Source organism: Odontesthes bonariensis, chromosome 14 (assembly GCF_027942865.1).
Source record: "Odontesthes bonariensis isolate fOdoBon6 chromosome 14, fOdoBon6.hap1, whole genome shotgun sequence".
Lineage (NCBI taxonomy): Eukaryota > Metazoa > Chordata > Actinopteri > Atheriniformes > Atherinopsidae > Odontesthes > Odontesthes bonariensis.
This window is the reverse complement of record NC_134519.1, coordinates 20,430,515-20,452,183: the sequence shown is the minus strand read 5'-3', so window position 1 is coordinate 20,452,183 and position 21,669 is coordinate 20,430,515. Positions and strand designations below refer to the sequence as shown.

At 40.6% G+C, this 21,669-nt stretch overlaps 1 protein-coding gene across 4 annotated transcripts in view; it reads right to left on the bottom strand.

The window, feature by feature from the left end:
* tnr (tenascin R (restrictin, janusin)) overlaps positions 1–21,669 on the bottom strand; it is a 99,587-nt gene that overhangs the window by 50,707 nt on the left and 27,211 nt on the right. For all 4 annotated transcript variants that reach the window (XM_075483417.1, XM_075483419.1, XM_075483418.1 and 1 more), the window contains exons 3-10: positions 19,185–19,431; positions 18,986–19,086; positions 18,280–18,442; positions 17,097–17,573; positions 9,789–9,908; positions 9,538–9,681; positions 7,191–7,306; positions 1,776–1,926 (exon numbers count right to left, since the gene is read on the bottom strand). In XM_075483417.1, the coding sequence (XP_075339532.1) occupies positions 1,776–1,926; positions 7,191–7,306; positions 9,538–9,681; positions 9,789–9,908; positions 17,097–17,573; positions 18,280–18,442; positions 18,986–19,086; positions 19,185–19,431 (1,519 nt within the window). The remainder of the gene's footprint in view (positions 1–1,775; positions 1,927–7,190; positions 7,307–9,537; positions 9,682–9,788; positions 9,909–17,096; positions 17,574–18,279; positions 18,443–18,985; positions 19,087–19,184; positions 19,432–21,669) is intronic.

Here is a 21,669-nt window from a genome sequence, read left to right as displayed (position 1 = left end):
CTGACACACACTGAGACAATTAATTGAATTACAGAGGGTGTAAAAAATAAGTTGTGATCCAAGTGTCTCCATGCTGATTGAAAATAACACTTAACAATGTGCGAAGATCTGAACGCACACCAGGTGTAATGAGTGAAACAAAAATGTTTAACAGAAGATCGATTCAATGAACATTTTCTTAGCTTGACTCTCATAGACATTTCAGTCAAGGTAATAACATATTGGAAAATGTGTTAATCAGTGTTTTATAGCAAATGCTTGGTAATTTCCCAAAAGCTATGGTTTGACATCTATTGCCTTTAACAGATGACTAGTGTAGTCTTTCAACTCAAAATAACACTTTCCTTGATTGATTGAACTTCAAATTAACCTCAGAACTGATTAAAAAATGGCAATCATGCAGACTTTATGTCACTAATTGAAATGATCACAACTCAAATAGCACTTAGAAAAGGTGTGAAACATCCTAAAATTTTGAGGAACTCATCACCTCTTCATGCAACGGCAGATAGTTCAGCAGACATTCTTTTTAAACTGAAAGCGCCACGCTGTGATTTGACAATGCAATTATTCACTTTTGCTGGCCACAGGTATACTCGTGAAAGTTATTTAGGATGTGCACTCTTATGGCATTTTACATCTTTGTATGAGTTTTGGAGATCTAAATAAGTCTCGGACTCAAGCTTGACATATTGCAGGTTCAACCTGATCCTTGAAACATTAGAAATTGGCCCCTTGGGTCTCGTCCTAGAAAACTTCCAGAGGAAAAGAGTTGCAGAGAACCAGCCCTGCATCAGCAGTGCTCTCCCTCTGGTTTTCTTCCAGACTCCTCACGGTGCTACCTTAGTCTCAAAGGAAGGATAAATCTTTGCTATAAATAATTTAGCAACCTCAAATTTGTCTTTACTCTTTCTTTATCCAATAAGGTGTCATGCAGCGAGCAGCTGTGAAAAATTAATGAAGGTGCCATGAATTATTAATCAATACTTAATTACAACGCACAAAAACGAACAAAAGCGCGACAGCATATTGATGGTGTTTTGACTGCAGACGTCAGACCCGGGATTGTTATGGACGAGATTTGAATTGGATCTATTATAGCTGTCGAGGGAGTGTCATCCGGATAAGGAGTGGGACCAGCGCCTCAGCAAAGTTTACACCAGGGACATTAATATGGCAGACAAAATATGACCAGGTTACACTCACAGCTCATTTTTCCGAGGGTGGCATGTCCTCGATGTGGCTCGATGTGGCTACAAATCACGGAATGGTTTAGGTCCAGAATACATGAATGACATGCTAGTAGAGTATAAACGCAGTAGAGCTCTGAGATCTGCTGACTCAGGTCAGATAGTGGAGCCCAGAGTTCAAACTAGATACGGTGAAGCAGCTTTTAGCTGTTATGCTGCACACAACTGGAACAAACTACCAGCAGAACTGAAATCAGCCCCAACTGTAAGCACTTTTAAATCCAGGTTAAAAACATTTCTCTTTCGGTGTGCTTATGGTTGAGTTTATATTTTCCTTTTTCCCCTCTTCTTTGATTGCTTTTAACTGTGTTTTGATTTTTATTCTATTTTTTGTCCCTTTAAATTGCTGCTTTATGCTGTTCTTTTAAATGCCTTGTCTTTATGTAAAGCACATTGAGTTGCCTGTGGTATGAAATGTGCTATATAAATAAAGATGCCTTGCCTTGCCTTCCTCCCTCAACATAAAAAGCAGACAACAAAATGCTTTTTGCTGGTCATTTCCAGCTCTCATTTATACACACGTACATGTTATGAAAGTAGCAGTAACGGGCTGACTTCTGCCCTGGTCTCGGAGGGCCACCAGGTTAACCGTGTACTCCTCCCCAGGCCTCAAACCAGTTTGCACAAATGAAGTGATAGTGCTGGGCAGCTGTGTAGTCATCCCTCCATCATTGTCCTTCGAAAAAAAAAACAAGACAGAGAAGTGATAAGACCCACAAAATAAATCACATATAAAGCACGCCATAGGCATTTTTGAGTGAATGTACGCAACTTTGACAAAAAAAAAGCAACATTCAAGAATTCTGATGGATGAAAAACTAGCTACACAGAACGAACAGTGACTTAAGGAGCTCATTTCTATTGATAGTTTAGCACATTAAAATCCCAGACCTTATTATGCTGCAAAAATGGGTACACAAAAGTGATGTTTCTTAGGCCACTTTCTGCAGAGGCAGCACTATGTATGTTTCCAAAGGCCTGTCACTCATCCATATCCAGCCCCAGGTTTATCCAGCTGTTCTCAGAGAGCCATTGTTGCACACGCACTTCCTGCCGGCCGACAGATCTTTTACCTACTGCTGGTCTGAGCAGCACTTTGAATACTTGCATAAAAGCAGAATATAAAACGGTTTGCTACTGTGCTTTCTTAAAGGTGGGGTATGAGATGTTTTCTGGAACATTTTTTATCATATTGTCTGAAAACCTCCTCACGACCCCATTGCACCCACTAAAATAGAATGTTTGGAAAAAATGTTTTATATTTTAGTCCATTGTAGAGGGTGTAGCAAGAGGAAATGTCTGACCAATAGAAGTAATGATGAGAGTTACTTCTATTGGATTTTGACATGCCAATCAACCGTCAGCCCCCCTCACCCCTCCCCCCTGCGCGTTCACAGACTCGTGATTCGTTCATGTGTTTTGAAGGCGTGGTTTCGAGGGGTGGGCTGAAGGGAGAGGCAAGGTTGTGTATTTTCAAAAATATAGCTTGCAGGAACCGTTTTTCCAAGATCTCATACCCCACCTTTAAACCAGATCAACATTAGGGATGTAATCCATATAAAATGACCTCGACCTCATTATCAGGGTAAGATATAACAGAATCCATCCATCCATCCATCCATTATCTTCCGCTGGTCCGGGGATCGGGTCGCAGGGGCAGCAGCTTGAGCAAAGAGACCCAGACGTCCCTGTCCCATGCCACTTCCTCCAGCTCTTCTGGGGGGACCCCGAGGCGTTCCCAGGCCAGCCGAGAAACATAGTCTCTCCAACGTGTCCTGGGTCTTCCCCGGGGCCTCTTCCCAGTGGGACGGGCCCGGAACACCTCACCAGGGAGGCGTCCAGGAGGCATCCTAACCAGATGCCTGAGCCACCTCATCTGACTCCTCTCGATGCGGAGGAGCAGCGGTTCTACTCCGAGCCCCTCCCGGATGACCGAGCTTCTCACCCTATCTCTAAGGGAGAGCCCAGACACCCTGCAGAGGAAACTCATTTCGGCCGCTTGTATTCGCGATCTCGTTCTTTCGGTCATTACCCACAGCTCGTGACCATAGGTGAGGGTAGGAACATAGATTGACCGGTAAATCGAGAGCTTCGCCTTCTCGCTCAGCTCCTTCTTCACCACGACGGGCCGGTGCAGAGCACGCATCACTGCAGATGCCGCACCGATCCGCCTGTCAATCTCCTGCTCCATTCGTCCCTCACTCGTGAACAAGACCCCGAGATACTTGAACTCCTCCACTTGGGGAAGGATCTCATTCCCGACCCGGAGAGCATTCCACCCTTTTCCAGCCAAAGACCATGGTCTCGGATTTGGAGGTGCTGATTCTCATCCCAGCCGCTTCACACTCAGCTGCGAACCGCTCCAGTGAGAGCTGAAGGTCACGGCCTGACGACGCCAACAGAACCACATCGTCCGCAAAGAGCAGAGACCCGATTCTGAGGTCGCCAAACCGGACCCCCTCAACGCCCTGGCTGCGCCTAGAAATTCTGTCCATAAAAATTATGAACAGAATCGGTGACAAAGGGCAGCCCTGACGGAGTCCAACCCTCACAGGAAACATGTCCGACTTACTGCCGGCAATGCGGACCAAACTCTGACACCGGTCATACAGAGACCTAACAGCCCATATCAAGGAGTCCGGCACTCCATACTCCCGGAGCAACCCCCACAAGAGTCCCCGAGGGACACGGTCGAACGCCTTCTCCAAGTCCGCAAAACACATGTAGACCGGTTGGGTGAACTCCCATGCTCCCTCCAGGATCCTGCGGAGGGTATAGAGCTGGTCCACTGTTCCACGGCCAGGACGAAAACCACACTGCACCTCCTGAATCCGAGATTCGACTATCCGGCGAATCCTCCTCTCCAGTACCCCCGAAAAGACCTTACTAGGGAGGCTGAGGAGTGTGATCCCCCTATAGTTAGAACACACCCTCCGGTCCCCCTTTTTAAAGAGGGGGACCACCACCCCGATCTGCCAGTCCAGAGGCACTGCCCCCGATGTCCACGCGATGCTGCAGAGGCGTGTCAACCAAGACAGCCCCACAACATCCAGAGCCTTGAGGAACTCAGGACGGACCTCATTCACCCCCGGGGCCTTGCCACCGAGGAGTTTTTTGACCACCTCGGCAACCTCAGCCCCAGAAATGGGAGGCCCCACGTCCGAGCTCCCCAACTCTGCTTCCTCATCGGAAGGCGTGTCGGTAGGATTGAGGAGGCCCTCGAAGTATTCCCCCCACCGACTCACGACGTCCCTAGTTGAAGTCAGCAGAGCCCCGCCCTCACCATACACGGTGTTGACGGTGCACCGCTTCCCCCCCCTGAGCCGCCGGATGGTGGACCAGAATCTCCTCGAGGCCGTCCGGAAGTCGTTCTCCATGGCCTCCCCGAACTCCTCCCAAGCCCGAGTTTAAATCAGAATCAGTATAACAGAATCTTGCACCAATAAGTTGTATTCAATAGATTTCCATTTGTGAGCCTTTACCTATTTTGATTGTTGATTTTTGAAACTCGCACCAAATTCTCTTTTTTTTTTTCTTTTAAATCGTTAATGACAATCATGTCCTTGATAACTATTACATTTTCAACTGGAATTGCATATATGTGTGAATGAGAGTGTGTAAATATCTGATATTTCCATTGCCATAATTCATTATACATTTAAACAGACAGTAAAAGGTAAGACAAAAGTATCCCATTAAAACTCAACAGTTTTCATTTGGACGAAGGGCACTATATCAGCTGTAGCAGGATCATGAAAAACTACCTGGCTGAATATTATAAAACCTGGAGATGAGCTGGAACACAGGTAAAGGAAGAATCTAGTGAGTTTCTTGGCGACAGCCAGTGAGGGTGTTGTTAGCCAATTTCCACTGTTTGACACTATAAAACCTTTCAAAAAGACTACAAGGTTGAAGTTACCTTAAACGCACAATAAAGAAATAATACATACATACACACACAATTCTCACAGAATTCACTTTCTCCTCCATCAGACAATTTTGCTGAACACAATGAAGCATCAGATAAAAAAGACTGATTTTCAGCTGGTTATGGAAAGTGCCTGGAATTGCATCTTCCTCTCAGGAGTACAGGAGGAATCTGATTCTGAATCGTTAATCTGAACATCGTTAGCCATGGGCATGAATTAACTAGCATTTATGTAAACATCATCTTTCAACAAGATGAGAAAAATACTACAAATGTGCACTTCCTCATCCTGACCTTTGAGCTTCCACTATTAGCTTCACTATGAATCACAATAAGCAGATGCTTCAGGGTAAACTCATGCGTAGTCATCTTTGAGTTTCCGTGTTTGCGAATTTAATTTGGAGGGAACATCAAACTGTATTTTTTGAGAGAACCAAAGTATATCTATTCCCCTGGAAAAATCCCAAATTGATACTATTGAATGCTGATATGGTTTCTAAAGGCTGCATATGACCCCTGATGCTGTAACCACTAAACATACGTACTAAAAACAACAATGGCAGGATAATATTTCATCTTGACTATTTATATACAGTGTAACTGTTTCTAATAATGTTTGCTGGTGGTCTTAAAGCTCCCTCCTCCCTCTCTGTTTCCTTCTTAGTGAATTCTGTATTTGTTCGCACGGGTCTAAAGCTTTCATGCCTACTTCCATTATGAGATTGTCAAAATTCACAATCCCCTCTGCTGGATTAAATCTAGGGGGGTGGGGCTGCCAAGTCTTAATATGATTTCCCCTGTGGCTAGGGAGCGAGAGAAAGTATGGGAAGACTGAAGAGCGAACATGTACAATAAAACAAAGGGATGGAGGGTAGTTGGAGAAAAAAGGGTTACAGATCTCAACCAAGAGGTGGTAGATGGAAACTTTAATCAAGGGATTAGGAGAAAAGGTGGAGGGGGATGGAAGAAGATAGAAGAAGAGTGACAGTGGCGACATATCAGGGAGTGGATTGAGAGAAGGAGAAGGTAAGGGCTAAAAGCAATAAAATAAAATTAAGGAGGCCTCTGTTTTTTTCATTCGCAAAACTCCCTATCCTTATAAAGGCTTAAAAAAGACCAAAGAAAAAAGCATCTCAACATCAGATTTGGGGCTTAGAGCCGGGTTGGACCAGAGTATACCTCTCCAGAGAACATCTTAAAGGAGAAAACCAATTACTGTGAGAGGGATGAGATTAGAGTCCGAAGAGTATCTGAGTTTACAGAAGGCAATAGAGAGAGAGTGGTATGTGCTTTCTGGATTTGAACTCGTCCCTGATATGGTTTTGCGAAGAAAAGGGGAAACGTGTTTAAGAACTCATCCCTCTAATAGATAATAAGCTCAAGACAATCCACTTGTTTAATTTGTTTAATTTAGGTGCTTACACTATTTGGTATTCAAATAGTGTTGACCTGATGAACAGTAATAGTAAACTGTTTTGAAACAGTTCTTCACTTTGTGTTCATAGTTTTATGAAGTTGTCTAAAGTGTTTAAGTTATTTAGGGTTAGTTAACGGTGCTTGATTCATTATATTGTATCATTATTATTAACGTTATTAATACTAGTTTGACAAAAACTTAAAATAAATGACAAAATTGAACACAGAATGATTGAAAACTTGGTTGAAACCTACATTTATGCCTGTGCACCTACCTCATTAATATTAATAACAACAGCTGAAGACGGAGCGCAACTCATTTATTTAGAAAATGAAGGTTCACTTGTTAGCTCACTCGGCCATATATGAGCAATTTCACTAAAAACAAGACATTAATAATACTGCACATAACCTTGTTTTAGCCTGTTGTGTATTATGAATCTTTTGTAAATACGTGAGTCGAAACATGATGGGGACTGTTTACATAACCTGAGAAAAGTTCCCCAGCATGTTGGTGCACCTGCACGTAAGTGCATCATCAGTGTAAAGCGGCACATGAACAAACAGCACTACATCCCTGAGTGTCCAAGCTCTACCTTGGGGATGAAACTGATCTCCCATCCATCAAAGGAATAGTAGAAGGGTTTCCACTGGACCTCCACCGACGTCTCTGTGATGGATTTGAAGACTAAACCATCTGGATTGGAGAGATCTGGAGAGGAAGTCAGACAACCTATTATTGTACTTCAGTGACCCACACGGCCCATAAATCCTAACTCCATGTAATACTGAAGAGGCCCAATGCTGAACCATTGACATTTCTTCTCTGTTCTGTTGCCTTTAACTTTATTTCTTTTTTTTTATTATGAATAATGCTCCACTAACATTATTGACTGGTTATGGTATTGTTTTCAGGTTCCCACATGTATACACATATTGCCCTGGATCAATTAATTTACATTTAATTTTATTGAGCAATGGAAAATGATCTAGATTAGTGATACTCACTCATTTTTTCACAAGAGCCACATTGGCAGAGCAAAATTAAGGGAAGGGCCACTTTTACGACAACATACTAAGTCCCCTTTTGCAAATATGCATTTCTACATATAAAACATCCCACAAAAAAGAAACAACACAGCCAAAATATTTTCAATTAAGACCAGTTAAGTTGGCATGCATGTCCTTGACTTTCTTCATGTTGTATTTGTAGTTTGTTGTTGTAATCATAGTGAGACATTCAAGATGGGCATGGTTTTTGTGCTGGTTTTTGCCCTTTTTTTAAATTTAAAACCGATCCATTGTGCCTGCATCTCACGGTACACCCGACGTTTGTCTGCTCATCCCCTCTCTGGCGTCTTCATGCTGATTTTCGTTAGGTTTTTGTGCTGGTTTTTGCCCTTTTTTAATTAAAAACCGATCCATTGTGCTTGCATCTCGTGCTGGCTAAAGGAGCTAGCGTGCACTGCGGTCAAGTCTGAGGTGGTTTAAGCGGGCTGCGTTGCCAGGTTTAACAGTGTCCCCTTTAGAAAACACCATTAAGCCTTAATTAATACTTAATACTACAAAAACGCACACTTAATAAAAATACATAATACTGTGCAGTATTCACTGTATGTTATTTGAAAAAATGTATTGTTATTGTTACCATATTGTTATAAGCTACTATGCGAGTGCGAGCCACCAATTAAAGCTTGAGAAGCTGGATGTGGCTCGCGAGCTGCGCAATGTGTATCTCTGATCTAGATGATATTGATATAACAGGTTAAAATATTGGATAAAACCATTTATTCATTTATTTGAACAAACAAGATTTTTTTAGTTCAAGTTTTTTGCTACTAATTGCTACAAAAATAAGGACCATCACAGTCAACTTTTCACATAGTTTGTTATGTCTATTAATATTTTCCTCATAGGTTTAAGGTCTCAATTTCTTGTTTAAGGTATTTTCAACACAATATTAAACTTTTTTTTAATACTCATGAAGACTTGGACATTAAAAACCAATTCTATATTTTTCCACAGTGTGTAAGAACCCATTGTTTTTTTGTACAAGTCACTTTAAGTTAATGAGATTTATAACAAGATGAGACAATATACTGATAAGATTTTTCAAGCTTTTATATAATATTTTTGACTATTGTAATGAAAGTTATATAAAATTTGATTATATCTGTTCCTTGGTTTACAATAAAAAACCTAAACTCTTAATATGTATTCATTCAGAAAAACCATGAACTCACTTTTTAACAAGCCACCATTTTCACTAAACAAAGTTTCAGATGATGAAATTCTCCTTTCATTAATTTCATTTTACAAAGATGACCCATTAAATCATATCCACACTGAAAAAATGCTTCCATCAAGTTTAACTGCCCTAATTCCTTTATTGCTCATAAATTTACCACCATGATAATCAAATTCACTTGTCTGTGAAATGGAGAATACTTTTAGCCTGCCATGATGGCATTAATAGAAATACGTTTATATCAGATGACACAACGAATGGTCTATTACTTAGGCAGGGGTTCGATACAAATGCATGTAGTCCCTAACAGATATAACAACCTAATATTAACACCTAACAGTGTGTGTGTGTGTGTGTGTGTGTGTGTGTGTGTGTGTGTGTGTGTGTGTGTGTGTGTGTGTGAGTGTGTGTGTGACATTAAGCAGTTACAGGTGAAAATAACAACCAGGTCGCAGAGAGGAACAGATGGTGTTCTTATTACACTCAGAGATGACTTTGGGGGGTATTAAAAGAATAGAAATAGACAAGCTGTGTGTGCATTTACATGACTGATGTGTGACTGCATACGTGTGTAAGCAATTTTGCAAAAGAGTGAAGAGGAAAAAAATAAACTCAAGGACGAAACGTGAATGCGATAAAACTCCTAAAGGCTCCAAAGTCAAAGGAGGGGAAAACAAAACAAAAAAAACACTTACAGGTCCAAACGGTAATACTGGCGGGAACACTGATTGTGTTGTTAATGACAGCAAACACATTCATGTTATACTCCATGCCTGCCTCCAGTCCTGATACAGTGCAGGTGGTGGTATTGCCTGGAATCCTCAACTCTAGCTGCACGCCTGATAGAGAGACAGGTAAAAAAAATGCTCTTATATGAGTAAGCACCTGCAATTTGTCCACAATTAAAGAACGTTGTTTTAAAATGTGAGCTCAGATCTGTACTTACCACCCGGGCTGCTTGGTGTGTAGGTAACTAAGAAATCTGTCAGAACAACTGACCCCTCCCACTCCAGGTCAATGGTACGATCTGTCACTCCTCGTACATTCAAGTTCATGGCTGGTGCCACTGTTGAAACACAAGACCATGATAATTTTATAATTTCCCAACAATCTCACTTTTGAAGAAATGTGTTATCACCTATTACAAGATTACAGCTATGGTAACTCTTAATTAAAAACAACATGACTGGTGCTGCTCATAAAGCATTATATCCATTTAATCCACTTCATTCATTCAATTCATTTAGCATCTCTGTCATCAGCTCCTGAGGAGCAGAGGGTGGCTGGACAAACTGAGTGAATACAGACGACTTGTTTCATATAGTTTATGAATGATAAAATCAGCATTGTGTAGATTTTACTGTGTAGATTGATCAATTCTAGTGATTTTCAGAGACCTCATTGCACCACCTGGAACCTTGCCATTCAGTACAGACAGTATTCATAAGTTTAAAGCATGGAAAAATTGGATATTTGTCTGTTTTTAACCCAGTAACCACCTGGTCTTGCATTTTGATTTATGACACCTCGTCGCACAATAACAACACACTTTCACCATAGATTTCTATCTTCAAATCAAGACTTGGAAGTTAAACAACAAAAAAAACAGTTTCACTATAATGGACACAAACTGTGGCCAATGGGCCAAAGATAACGAAGACAACTTTATCGGAGGAAGTGAGAAAGAAAAAGGAGAGGTAGACAAGGTTTGGCGAGTAACAAACTAACTTGTTTGTTTTATTCTCTTCGCTGTTTTAGTAAAGTTGTCGAGAGGCTTGAAAGGATTATGATCATTTCTTAATTTTAGGCAAGGTTTAAAAATCGAGGTCATGTTGATTCATTTGAGACGTAAACTGCTGCACATCTACCTCAGCTAAGGTAGCTTACCACACCATTTTCACTGTTTGTCTGGGGAATCAAAGATTTCTAAGGTGTGTTTTGTTGAGTTTCCCCTTTCCAAACCCCTTTTGCCTGCCTTTATATGTTTATTGTTGGATTAGCATGTTACCATTTTGTGTATTCATTGATTAATTCTCATATTAAAATAATACAAAAAAAGTGCAAAAATCCTATTTGTCAAAGTTTTTTTGACTGTTTTGTTTATAAATGTTGTCGCTTCTTGATAGGCAACAGGAGTTGTGCTCGTTCATGAGTCACTGTCGTCCCTCTCCCGCCCCCTTGGCAAATCTTCAGTAATTGACCAATCAAAGATCATTACCAAGCATGCGTCAAGGTTTCTGTTGTATTCTTTTGAGCTTCAACAGCTTCAATAACTAACAAATTACAAAACCCTCTGCATTGCAGGTTGCAGTTCTCTAATGTTCACATACAGACCACACAACAGGATCATTTGATGATACATATCACCACGCCTGATTGACCAGATGCTGCCCATCAGGTGGCTGATATTGTGAAGCTTTAATAGCAATACCAAGCAAACAAATATGTCTACAACATCAGAAATATGTGTGTTCATGTTTGTAACCCAAAAGCAGGTCTCCACAATTCAATTAAGAATCAAATAATTTGCAGTGCCCCTGAAACATTCAAGTTCAGCAGCTCACAACGTTGGTTGTAATCACTGTACAAGCCTAAAGAGAGGCTAAAATCCTGTCCCTGTTTGTTTGGATACTCTCAAGATTACTTCTGTATCAGACACCATTCCCATATGTATTTCATGTATCTATGCTTTAATTTTTCTATCAAAAAAAAAAAAAAAAAAGCTTCAGAAAGCTGACTGAATGCATGTCATTCTTTTTAGCAGGCTGCATTGAGAGCACAGCTCTGCCAGCCAGTAGAAGAAGCCAGTGCTTATGGCAAGAAAAGGATGAAGTGGAGATTTTCAAACCATAAACCTGAGAGGTGGTTTTGAATGTAAATGTGGGGGCATAAACAGGAGTGTTTACAGCTCCCACTGCTACAAACAATGGAGTGGAGGAGGGGAGACAAGTGAAGGACATACAAGAATAGAGGATGAGACAGAGGGCACAAAGAGTTTGAGACACACTCTGGACCGATGAGAACAAGAGAGGAGAAAGGAAGATGTGCATGAGGAGAATAATTAACAGTGAGGAATGATTAAGTGAAAGATAAAGAATGCAAGGGTGAAACAGAAAAGACAGACACGAGTAAAGGTGCAGCGAGTGTAATGGTGTGATAAACAACCTCTCACCTCTGAGATACAGGACACAACAGCACAGCACACAGGCCTCCTCTGGGAAACTTTTGGGCGCTTTAGTGGCTGTTTCAGATACTTTCTCACTCAAATGACAGATGGAGGTATGCTGTGCAGCAGCTTGTTCATTTCAAAGCAGCAGTGACAACTCATGCAGCATTTACAGCTAGATTTAGTCCATCAGTTCAAATCAAATTTGTTGGGTGTATAAAGGACAAACAAATCAAGGGAAGCAGCAGTAATCCACAGGATAGAAGAAGAGTGATGAGATGAGGTCGTGCAGGAGGCTAAATGAAAGAGCCAATTGAAAATAAAGACTTAACTCCGGTAATGCCTGTCATTGTAGATAATGCTAAAATCTGCAAATTTCCAATAGAAAACTACCTGATGGTACAAAGATAGAGAATATCATGTTTAAATTGAAAAAAAAAGTTAACCACCTCAGCTTAGGGTGACAAAAGGAAGTAACTCATTGTATGAAAGTATTGTACAACCTAAAAACATTTGAGGAGCTTAAAGGAAGATGTTTTTTAAACCAATTTGTCTCATTCGGATGTCCAAGGTTTCTGTCTTCTCTGACAAAAACTGTAAAATCACCCACGATGCATGCATTCTTCCTGGTGTTTGTGTCATAAAGGGAAAGTCGCTGAAGGTTATGCAAGAATCTCGCCTGAAGTCTGTAAGTCTCATTAGGTCTAATTAGCATGCTATTATAACCAGATGAAGCAGCATCTACTGAACGAAGACCTTGATGAGAAAAACTCAAGCACACAACAGAGGTCAGTGCAGCATCTAAGGGCTAATTTATCTTCATGCTACTTTGTGTGATGGAATTCCTCTTATCAACTGGCTCAACAGAAACTTTTAGCATGAAAAACTATGTGGGGTGTGTGTGATAGAGAACACTGAAATAGACATTTCATGTTTATTTAATATCTAATGTTTATTTTCAGTTTCCCCTCTTTAAGTGCTGCTACTAAACTAAAACCAATGGATTCTGCTAATGCAATGGTTTTCCTAGCCTTGGTTAACATTAGTACCTTTGTTACACAATGACCCATTCATGTTCAAAATGTATTAGAAGAAATCCATTAGAAGTAAATTGCCTTTTTATCCATCAGATGACACTTTAGTATTAGCTTGAAAAAGCACAGTAAAATATACTAATGTGGTTTGCTACGTGTTAACGAAAATGCAGGAGACAAGTGGGAAAAGCCATCTTATGAGAATGATTTTAGAAGTAGTGTTTGGGAGTATTTTGGATTGTTTTTTTGTATCGTGACAAACAATGACAAGGCAGTTTATTGCCTTTCTGCAAAGTAGATGTCATACTTTGCAATGACATCAAATCAACAACAACAAGACTCAGTTACCAGCCCACCAACCAAGTGAGGAAGCAGGGGTACCACATATAAGTCAACATTGGGTGTTCAACAGTGGGGTTACATGGCACTGAAAGGATCAGATAATTGGCTAAATTACAATAAGATTGAGTCATTAAGTGCATGTAGACACCTTAATCTGACTAGAAATTGGATCGAATCGAGTTACTCGCGATCGGATTAAGACCCCGAGACGTACCTTCATCTTGCTCTTCATTTGCCATTTTCTCGAATGCCTGAGTTTGCTGTTGTTGTTGGTGTTGAAGGGGTCAACCGGAAGTGGCTCTATTAGCAATAGTTGAAATGGGTACAGCGCCACCTATCGTATCAGAGTATGACATGCTTTGTGCCTCTGATCCGATTCATTCACCGCCATATATCCAAGGAGAATTACCCTTGCTCAACTCATTCTTATTGTAATTTAGCCAATTATCTGATCTTTTCAGTGCCATGTAACCCCACTGAGTGTCTGATTTCCTGCTATTCTGCACAGTCAGCTACAGAAGGTTCCTTGCCAGGGGCGTTAAAAATGCCATTACTAGCACGATAGCAAGATTTAAATGCAACGATCTGTGTTGTTCCAGGAAGTAATGATCGAACAGAAGCCACAAAGAATTACAAGAATTGTTTATTTCAAGTTTGTTCTATCTAAAATTTTGTACTAATGAGACAGCCCTAATGTCCATGAAATGGGGCTTTAGCTGCCGTAACAGGAAATCTGCTGAGCCCACAACTCGTCAGATACCTGGCTTTGACCATGCAGTGAGCAGAGAGTTATATCAGAGTTTGATCAAATATTTCAGGCCTCAGAGCCTCTTGCATCCAAATACTTGGGTCGTCACATTCCTGCCGCTCCTGCTCACAGATTCTCAGCTTATAAAATCTCGGTCATGTGAAGGTCGAAAAAGATACGTGGACAGAAATCTTATTATTGTAGTGAAAATACTCACGAAGAAAAAGAAAAGAAAAAAGAACTTAAAGCACAACAATGGTGTCAAATCATAGAATGAGACTATTTTTTTTGCAATTTATGATGCAATTTAGTACGATAAATAGAACATAATGGAAATCCCCACTGCAGAGGATGTCGACAAAGCAAAAATGTCACTACAACTTCTCCACAGTGACACCAAGATTAATTTGTTTCACTGGAGAACACCTTTGCTGTAAGAACTCAGCGTCGGTCCTCAACACAAGTTGATATCTGCTTTGGGGATAGACATACATTATTTTTATGTAAAAATATGCATGTCATATATCAACTCATGACTATACCAATTTAAATTCAACAGCATCTACTATTTCTCATACTGGGGGGATGTAGGCCACCATAATCAAAGCAAAAACGCATGCTGCTTTCTCCAGTTTTTAATATCGTGAAAGTCTGTCAACCTGCGCACCTCTGGTAATTGAACTGCTTTGTTTTGTATTCAACAAACTCTCCCCTACAAGAGCTGGCTAATTACAAAGAAATAAGCAATTCATCTCTCTCACTTTGTATGGGTATTAAATGAGAGGTTAGCATGGACCAATCAGCCTTTGTAATAAGATTTTCCATCCCTATCTTCCTATAACTCACTCTGTCTGTCCTCATCTGTCAATTTGTTGACAGGTGCCTCAAATGGCACAAGACGATGTGAAATTTTGGCATGGAGAGCTGGTTTCAAACAAAAGCAAGCACAGCTCAGAATCTGTCTCAGCTGCAGCTAATGTGACGGTTCTCTCCCCGGATGAATGTGACTTTTGACAAATGAATGCTGTTATATCTTCTGCTGCCCAGTGCGTCATGCACTCCCACCACCTGCATTTGAGGCACAGGCAGGTTTATTTTTCAGGCTGCACTTATACAAAGATTTGTCGGAAGCTGCTCTTTTCAGAGATGTGAAATCTATCCCCTATCCAACTTGGCGGTTAAATTAATAATCTCCTTCATTAATTAATGGAAGAAAACACCTGCTGCGAAAAGCAAAATGGCTAAACATTTGCTGGTTTCAGGTCCTTAAATGTGAGGATTTTTCTGATTTTCTTATGACCTTTTTTTAAATTATTGTTCTCTTTAGGTCATTCAATGATTTTGATTACGTATTTGATTAAATGCTAATAAAAGGAACTGTACCCAGAACCTGTCTATAATAGGCACTCATATGGGACTTGTACAACCCATCTTCTCATACAGCCTCAAATACTCTAGTGAATGTCACATTTTCATCCTGATGGACGTTAAGATAGCTTTTGATAGAGTTTCTGTGTGTGTCTGTGTGTGCAGGGCTGCAGGTATAAGGTCTTGAGTGTGAAGAAAAACAAACTCAGTCTGATGTATTTCCAGTTCGCTCTTTCACTGAATGATATTTAAAGGGGATAGAGAATCAAAATCGTCTTTTTCCCGTTTTTGGTGTTAGTCCTGAGTCTCTCCACTGTGGGGAGTACACACGAAGTGCCAGCAAGTGTCAGAACCTCTGTTTCAAGTACTCCCCTTTTTTGAATATCCCCCAGAATATCCCCCAATCCGTCTTTGTGAAAAAGTGATGTCACTTTTTCAGCAAATCCCCCCCCCCACCCAAATCCACAGCCACCCCGTTTCAGACACGCCCCTTCGGCGAGAAACAGGAACAGGTGTGCCTTCCAAGGCTGTGAAAGCGGACTACGATCGTTACATATTCTTCCCCCGGAAAGCAATGTTCGCGATCAATGGCTTTTATTTATTTTTAACAGTATCCCCAGTAACCGCCGACTTTTCCTTTGCTCTGCGCATTTCACGGAGTACAGTTTCACAGAGCTTGCACGATTCCGAGCAGGCTTCAGTCGGAATTTTGCTCATTAGAGGGTCAGTTCCGACAGGGACAGACACAGACTGCAGCGAGCTGTACGCTCCGCTGAGAAGCTGATCGGCTGCACGTCTCCAGGACTATGGGGCGAGCAGGTCGGATCACAGCTGACCCTTCTCTATTTGCACCACTCCCCTCGGGCAGGAGGCTTCGGTCCATTCGGACCAGAACCTCCCGTCACAAAAACAGTTTTTTCCCCCTTGCAGTTGGACTTATGAACACTTCATAATCACCTCGTAACCTGCCCCAGTCACTTTACCATCATTAAAATTGCCCTAATGAAGCTGCACTGTTGTTGCTCTGTATATTGGATACTGTGTATTGTTGTACACACCTTGTACATTTTATATTCATATATTTTTATTCTTTATTTTTTATTATTATATCCTATGTTACATGTTTGCACCTTACACCACAGCAAATTCCTAGTTAGTGAACACTGTTCACTAACAATGGCAATAAAACGAATTCTGATTCTGATTCTGAACAAAATCAACCCCAGCAATCAGTACAGCCTGTAAGTATCACATTTTATTTTGTTTTAAATGTGTGTTGTGCCATATTCCTGTTGTAAGAAGACAGAAACAGCAATTCATGAACAAAACATTTTTAAAAACTCTTAAGGAATCCCAATGTTACAGCGCTAACACAAAAGGAAAAAAAAAACAGCTTCACGTTTTTTAATTCAGTAATTGTGTTTTAGAATAAAAAAAACAATGGTTTCTGCTCTTGATTCTTGGTGAATGTGAGGATGGACGACTTTTTGCTCAGACTTTCTGCTGCAGGGAATTGAACTGCACATGTCAAAGTAGTTTTTTGTACTTGGAGATCAAACTGAGGAGGGAAGTAGGGGCTAGAATTTGAAAGCTTACCAGAGTTACAGTCATCTCCAGCAAAGCCCTCCTGGCAGACACAGAAGCCCTCCTTGCAGACTCCCTTCTTGCTGCAGTTGTTGGCACAGTAAACCAGTGAGCAGTCCTCTCCCACATAGCCGGGTCGGCACTGGCACGTCCCGTTGATACACAACCCCTGATCCGAGCAGTCATTGAGACACCTTCCAACCATGCAGTCTTCCCCCGTGAAGGACTCCTCGCACACACACTCCCCATCGATACACAAGCCACGACCTGAGCAGTCTGAAGGGCAGCGTGGCTCTGAACAGTTGTCACCTCCAAAGTCACGGTCGCACACACACTCCCCTTCGATACACACGCCCTGACCAGAGCAGTCATTTGGGCAACGAGGCTCGGAGCAGTTTTTGCCCGTCCAACCTTCATCGCAGATGCAGCCACACAGATCAAAGCTGAAGCTTCCATGGCCGCTGCAGCCTGGGACAAAGTCCAAACGTCCTGCAAGAAAAAGTTATACACACTGTGTTACATGACAAAAATACTCTGGATTTGGTTTAGATAAAGTCATCAGCTAAAAAAATGTAATGCAATGTTGTGTAAATATCCAGTCAAGGTTAAGTTTTGCAGGTTGGCATGCTTCAACAGCCTTGACAGGAGAAACATTTGCCTAAACATCCGTGAAAAGCTGCTTTAGTTTGTGTTTCTCCATCTTGCCACCGTCCTCCTAAGCATTCCATTCTCGTTTCGATTCTGATCATGACTGCAGGAAAAAATCACATTATCACTATCGAGATGGAGCGTTATCAAAGAGTATTTGAAATGGGTGATGGTGTCATTGGAGCAGATCCTTTAACTATAATACATTCTGTAGCCCCGTCCATTCTAATCCTCTCGTATTATAATAGCAATAGTATCAAAGATTTCACCACAGCCTTTCTCCACAGTGTAGCAGATAAAAGAAGTTGCCCTCCAGACTAAAAAAAATCCATCCATCTCGTCTTTTCTGTCTGGTTTACCGTTTCCTTCTTGTAATGTCAAAACAACCAGTTTCTAGTGTTTTTCTTTTGGTTCTTTTTTATATTTGCATGCTGTACTTACAATAAAGCAAAATAAGCAGGAAAAAAGGGAATTGGAAAAACAAACACTACAAATTCCAACTTCCTATACAACATATGCTTAATTGTAGGTTTTAAATAGAACTCACCCATGGCAGAGCCCTCCCCACAGCATCCAGATCCACACTGAGTTCTGAGCAGGGAAACCTCTCTTTCCAGCATCTCCACTCTGGTGGCGAGTTGCTGGATTGTGGTTGTTGCTGGACAACCGCAAGCTGTTTTTGGGATGTTGATGCGGTGAGTGAATGTTACCTGAAAAAGAGTCCAGTTTGGTTTAAAAGCTCATTTTGGCAACTAAAGGAATTCATTAAACAAATTAGATAACAGTAATGAGGCATGGTGCTTTTAGTTAATCTTCAATTGGTCTGTGTTTAGTTTAGTCGACTGTCATCGGTTTAAAGGTTTTCACAGTTGTAGATGAGTGCTTATTACATTAAGCCACACTTTATGAACATCCAGCAGGTTTGGAGCAACATTATAATGTATTTAGAATATAGTTTATTGCAACCTGTCAGAGACGGGTCCACTATTCATCCATTTTTTATCTGTGTTTTTTGATTTCTACAAACTCTAGAGATTTTACACAGATATTTTGTCTCACCGAGTACTTATCAATTCTGGACAGCACAACATATGACCATGAATATGCTTTGTTGAAGTAGATGTTTCTTAGAATAATTTCCTTTCCATGTGTGATGTTTAATCTAAATTATTATGTTCATTGTTCCTTTTTTTTTTTTTTCTGCTTGGATTTTCTGCTAATAACTTTAAATATATTATAGTTGAAAACCACACCTGGCTGTCAGGATCCAGTGTTTGCTCAGTAAATTCTGTTGGTTCCATTGGATCCATTGGACCCTCTACTGAAGGTCTGGATCCCAACTCACCACGAGAATCTATAAATGAAAAATAATAAATAAACTTCTGATAACTTTAAAATACAGAATCCTTGCTGCCTTGAAGATGAGGGATAAAATCGAATCGCAACCAGAACCTTTATTGAGTCCGAAGTCCTCCCCGTCACCGGAGCCCGGTGGTGCGGAGGTGTCCAGGTCCACAGAGCAAAGGGACTCCAAGGGTACATTGATGTTGTATACATGGTTAAAGACCAGAGATTGCTCCCGCAGAGTCTGGTTAGGTGAGGGAGCAGATGGGGGCTGATAACCCCCTGAAGTCTGCCTCCTCACTCTGGTGGTTCGAACCAGCTTGTAGTCTCCTGATGGAGCAGCATGAGCAGCACCCTGGGGAGAGATACAATGTGAAACAAAAATACTGCACGTGGTTTGGACTAAGGGGATTCTGGTTGTTTTTTGTATGTGTGCATTTACAAAATGATGGAGTGAAGACAAAAGGACAGAACCCAGGGGGACAAAAAAACAAAAACACGATGGCAATAGTACAAAGCACATGAAGAATGTTCTCACTGGCGACAACACTGACAGAACACTATTCACATAAAAAACTGGGTAATTTCCAAAAGTATTTTCCAGTATAGTAGTTTTCACATGGTGCTGTTTGTGTGTCACAGGAGAATATCTGATATTAAGCAAGCATTGTTTTTTCAAGAAGAAAAGACTGATGGGAGGAACAGAACATCTTCCGAGAGTAACGCTTGAACTCCACAGGATCAGCTGGATAACTGTTGGATTAAGAACATTCTACTCAATATCAACTTTGTAATTAGTGAAAAATGTTTGATGTGTGAGTCATAAATGTAGCTCAGAGGTACTGTCTGTTCAGCCCACTCCCTCAAAAGGGCAATCATAGCAACTAACTATGGCAGATTTGTCAAGATTCATGTCAAAACTCAACATGTCAAAAGCAATGTGCCTGGAGATGCGTTACGAATGATTATGCGCATTTAAGGCTTTGTAGGCTGTCGGGGTTTTTTTTTCTTACTCTTCGTCCAACCTAATTACGAAATCAAACATATTCACTATCGTTGCTTTTATCGTTATCAGCTCAAACAAAACATAGATTTTATCATACGTTTTTTCTTACATTATATACATCAAGCCATGCTGTTTCTTGATTTCCAGGATTTATTGCTTAGAAATGGAAAATTATTTAAACGCTTCTTTTAAAAGCGCTGATGGGAAATCTTTTACAATGGAGCCATGATGTGAAAATACATCAAGTGTGTGGTTTGGCCTTTACTAAAAAAAATGTTGCCACCACAGAAATTGCCATATTCTGTACAAACTGCATCATTTGGCATTAATGATGCCTTCAGATAATGCAAGTAGCTCATGCCATGTGCACTAACGCACCCCCATAGCATCATGGTGTGAGCTTATCATCTGTGCATTTAGAATAATCTGGATGGTCCCACTCCTCTTTAGCATGGAAGATGCAACATCAGTGAATCTTTCCCCATTTGAACCCTTCTGAAACAGATTTCTTTTCATCAAATTCAATTAATCAGGATTAGAGATGAGGATCGCAGTGAAAGGTTTGTGTCTGGTATGTATGTTAGAGTAAAAAATGTTATTGTGCAATATGATGACAAACTAAAAGCTCTTTAGCATCTGTTAATTACAGTTTGTGAAATTGCATCAAATTGGTGTTGAAGGTTAGATATTAGCTAGTAACAACTACCTTAAAGAAACAATAAAAGGTATTTTCTGAGTGTGAAATTTGCAGATACAGAAACTTAATGTTTAAAGTTTGCTCAAAATTAGCTCCGATTAAATCTAATGTTGACGTTTTGATGGACGTTTAAACATACTCTTAATCTGTTTTTAGAATCCCAATTCAATGAGAAAAAAACTTATTGGAGACCACAATAAAGTAGCAAAAAGTGTTCCCCCAAACCATTTTCATTGTTGCATCAGTTACAATTCTGCTCGAAAATAACAACAACTGCTGCAAAGTGGATGCTATACTATAATTCCATCCATGCGTGCAGTGTTTTTAATTCATTGTTACAAATATTTTAACAAATAAAAGACCTTACAAACCTGTGTTCGAGATCTACTGGTGTTAGGTCAACGGGGAGATTCCTATGCATGAGACTGATTTATCAAGATAGAATATGACTGCATTGACGCCTAATCAAAACATTGCAAAAGTAAATAAAAGTATTCAGAATGTCAGTATTATGTCCCAAATGTTGTCATTTATCTTTTGTGAGATTAGTAACAACATTGTTCAGGCTAGCAGTGAAGCATAGTCTAAAAATAACTAAGACCCTTCTCAGGCAGAGACAGCCCTAAGCTGCAGCTAAGTGTTGTAGATTACTAACTTGTTACACATCTGGATCTGGTCTCATTCGAACTATGACACACTTCTTAACAAAAAACATTGAAGGTCACCTTAATTTTCTGTTATTTCTTAAGGAAAGCAAGTCTCAAACATTTATGACACCAGACATATTTGTTTGAACCAGAACTTAGTACAGAAACAGCTGTACACAGACAGTGTGTCCTAAGGGTCTGTCTTAAGATTCCTTGAGTTTAATGAAGTGCATTTCAATTATT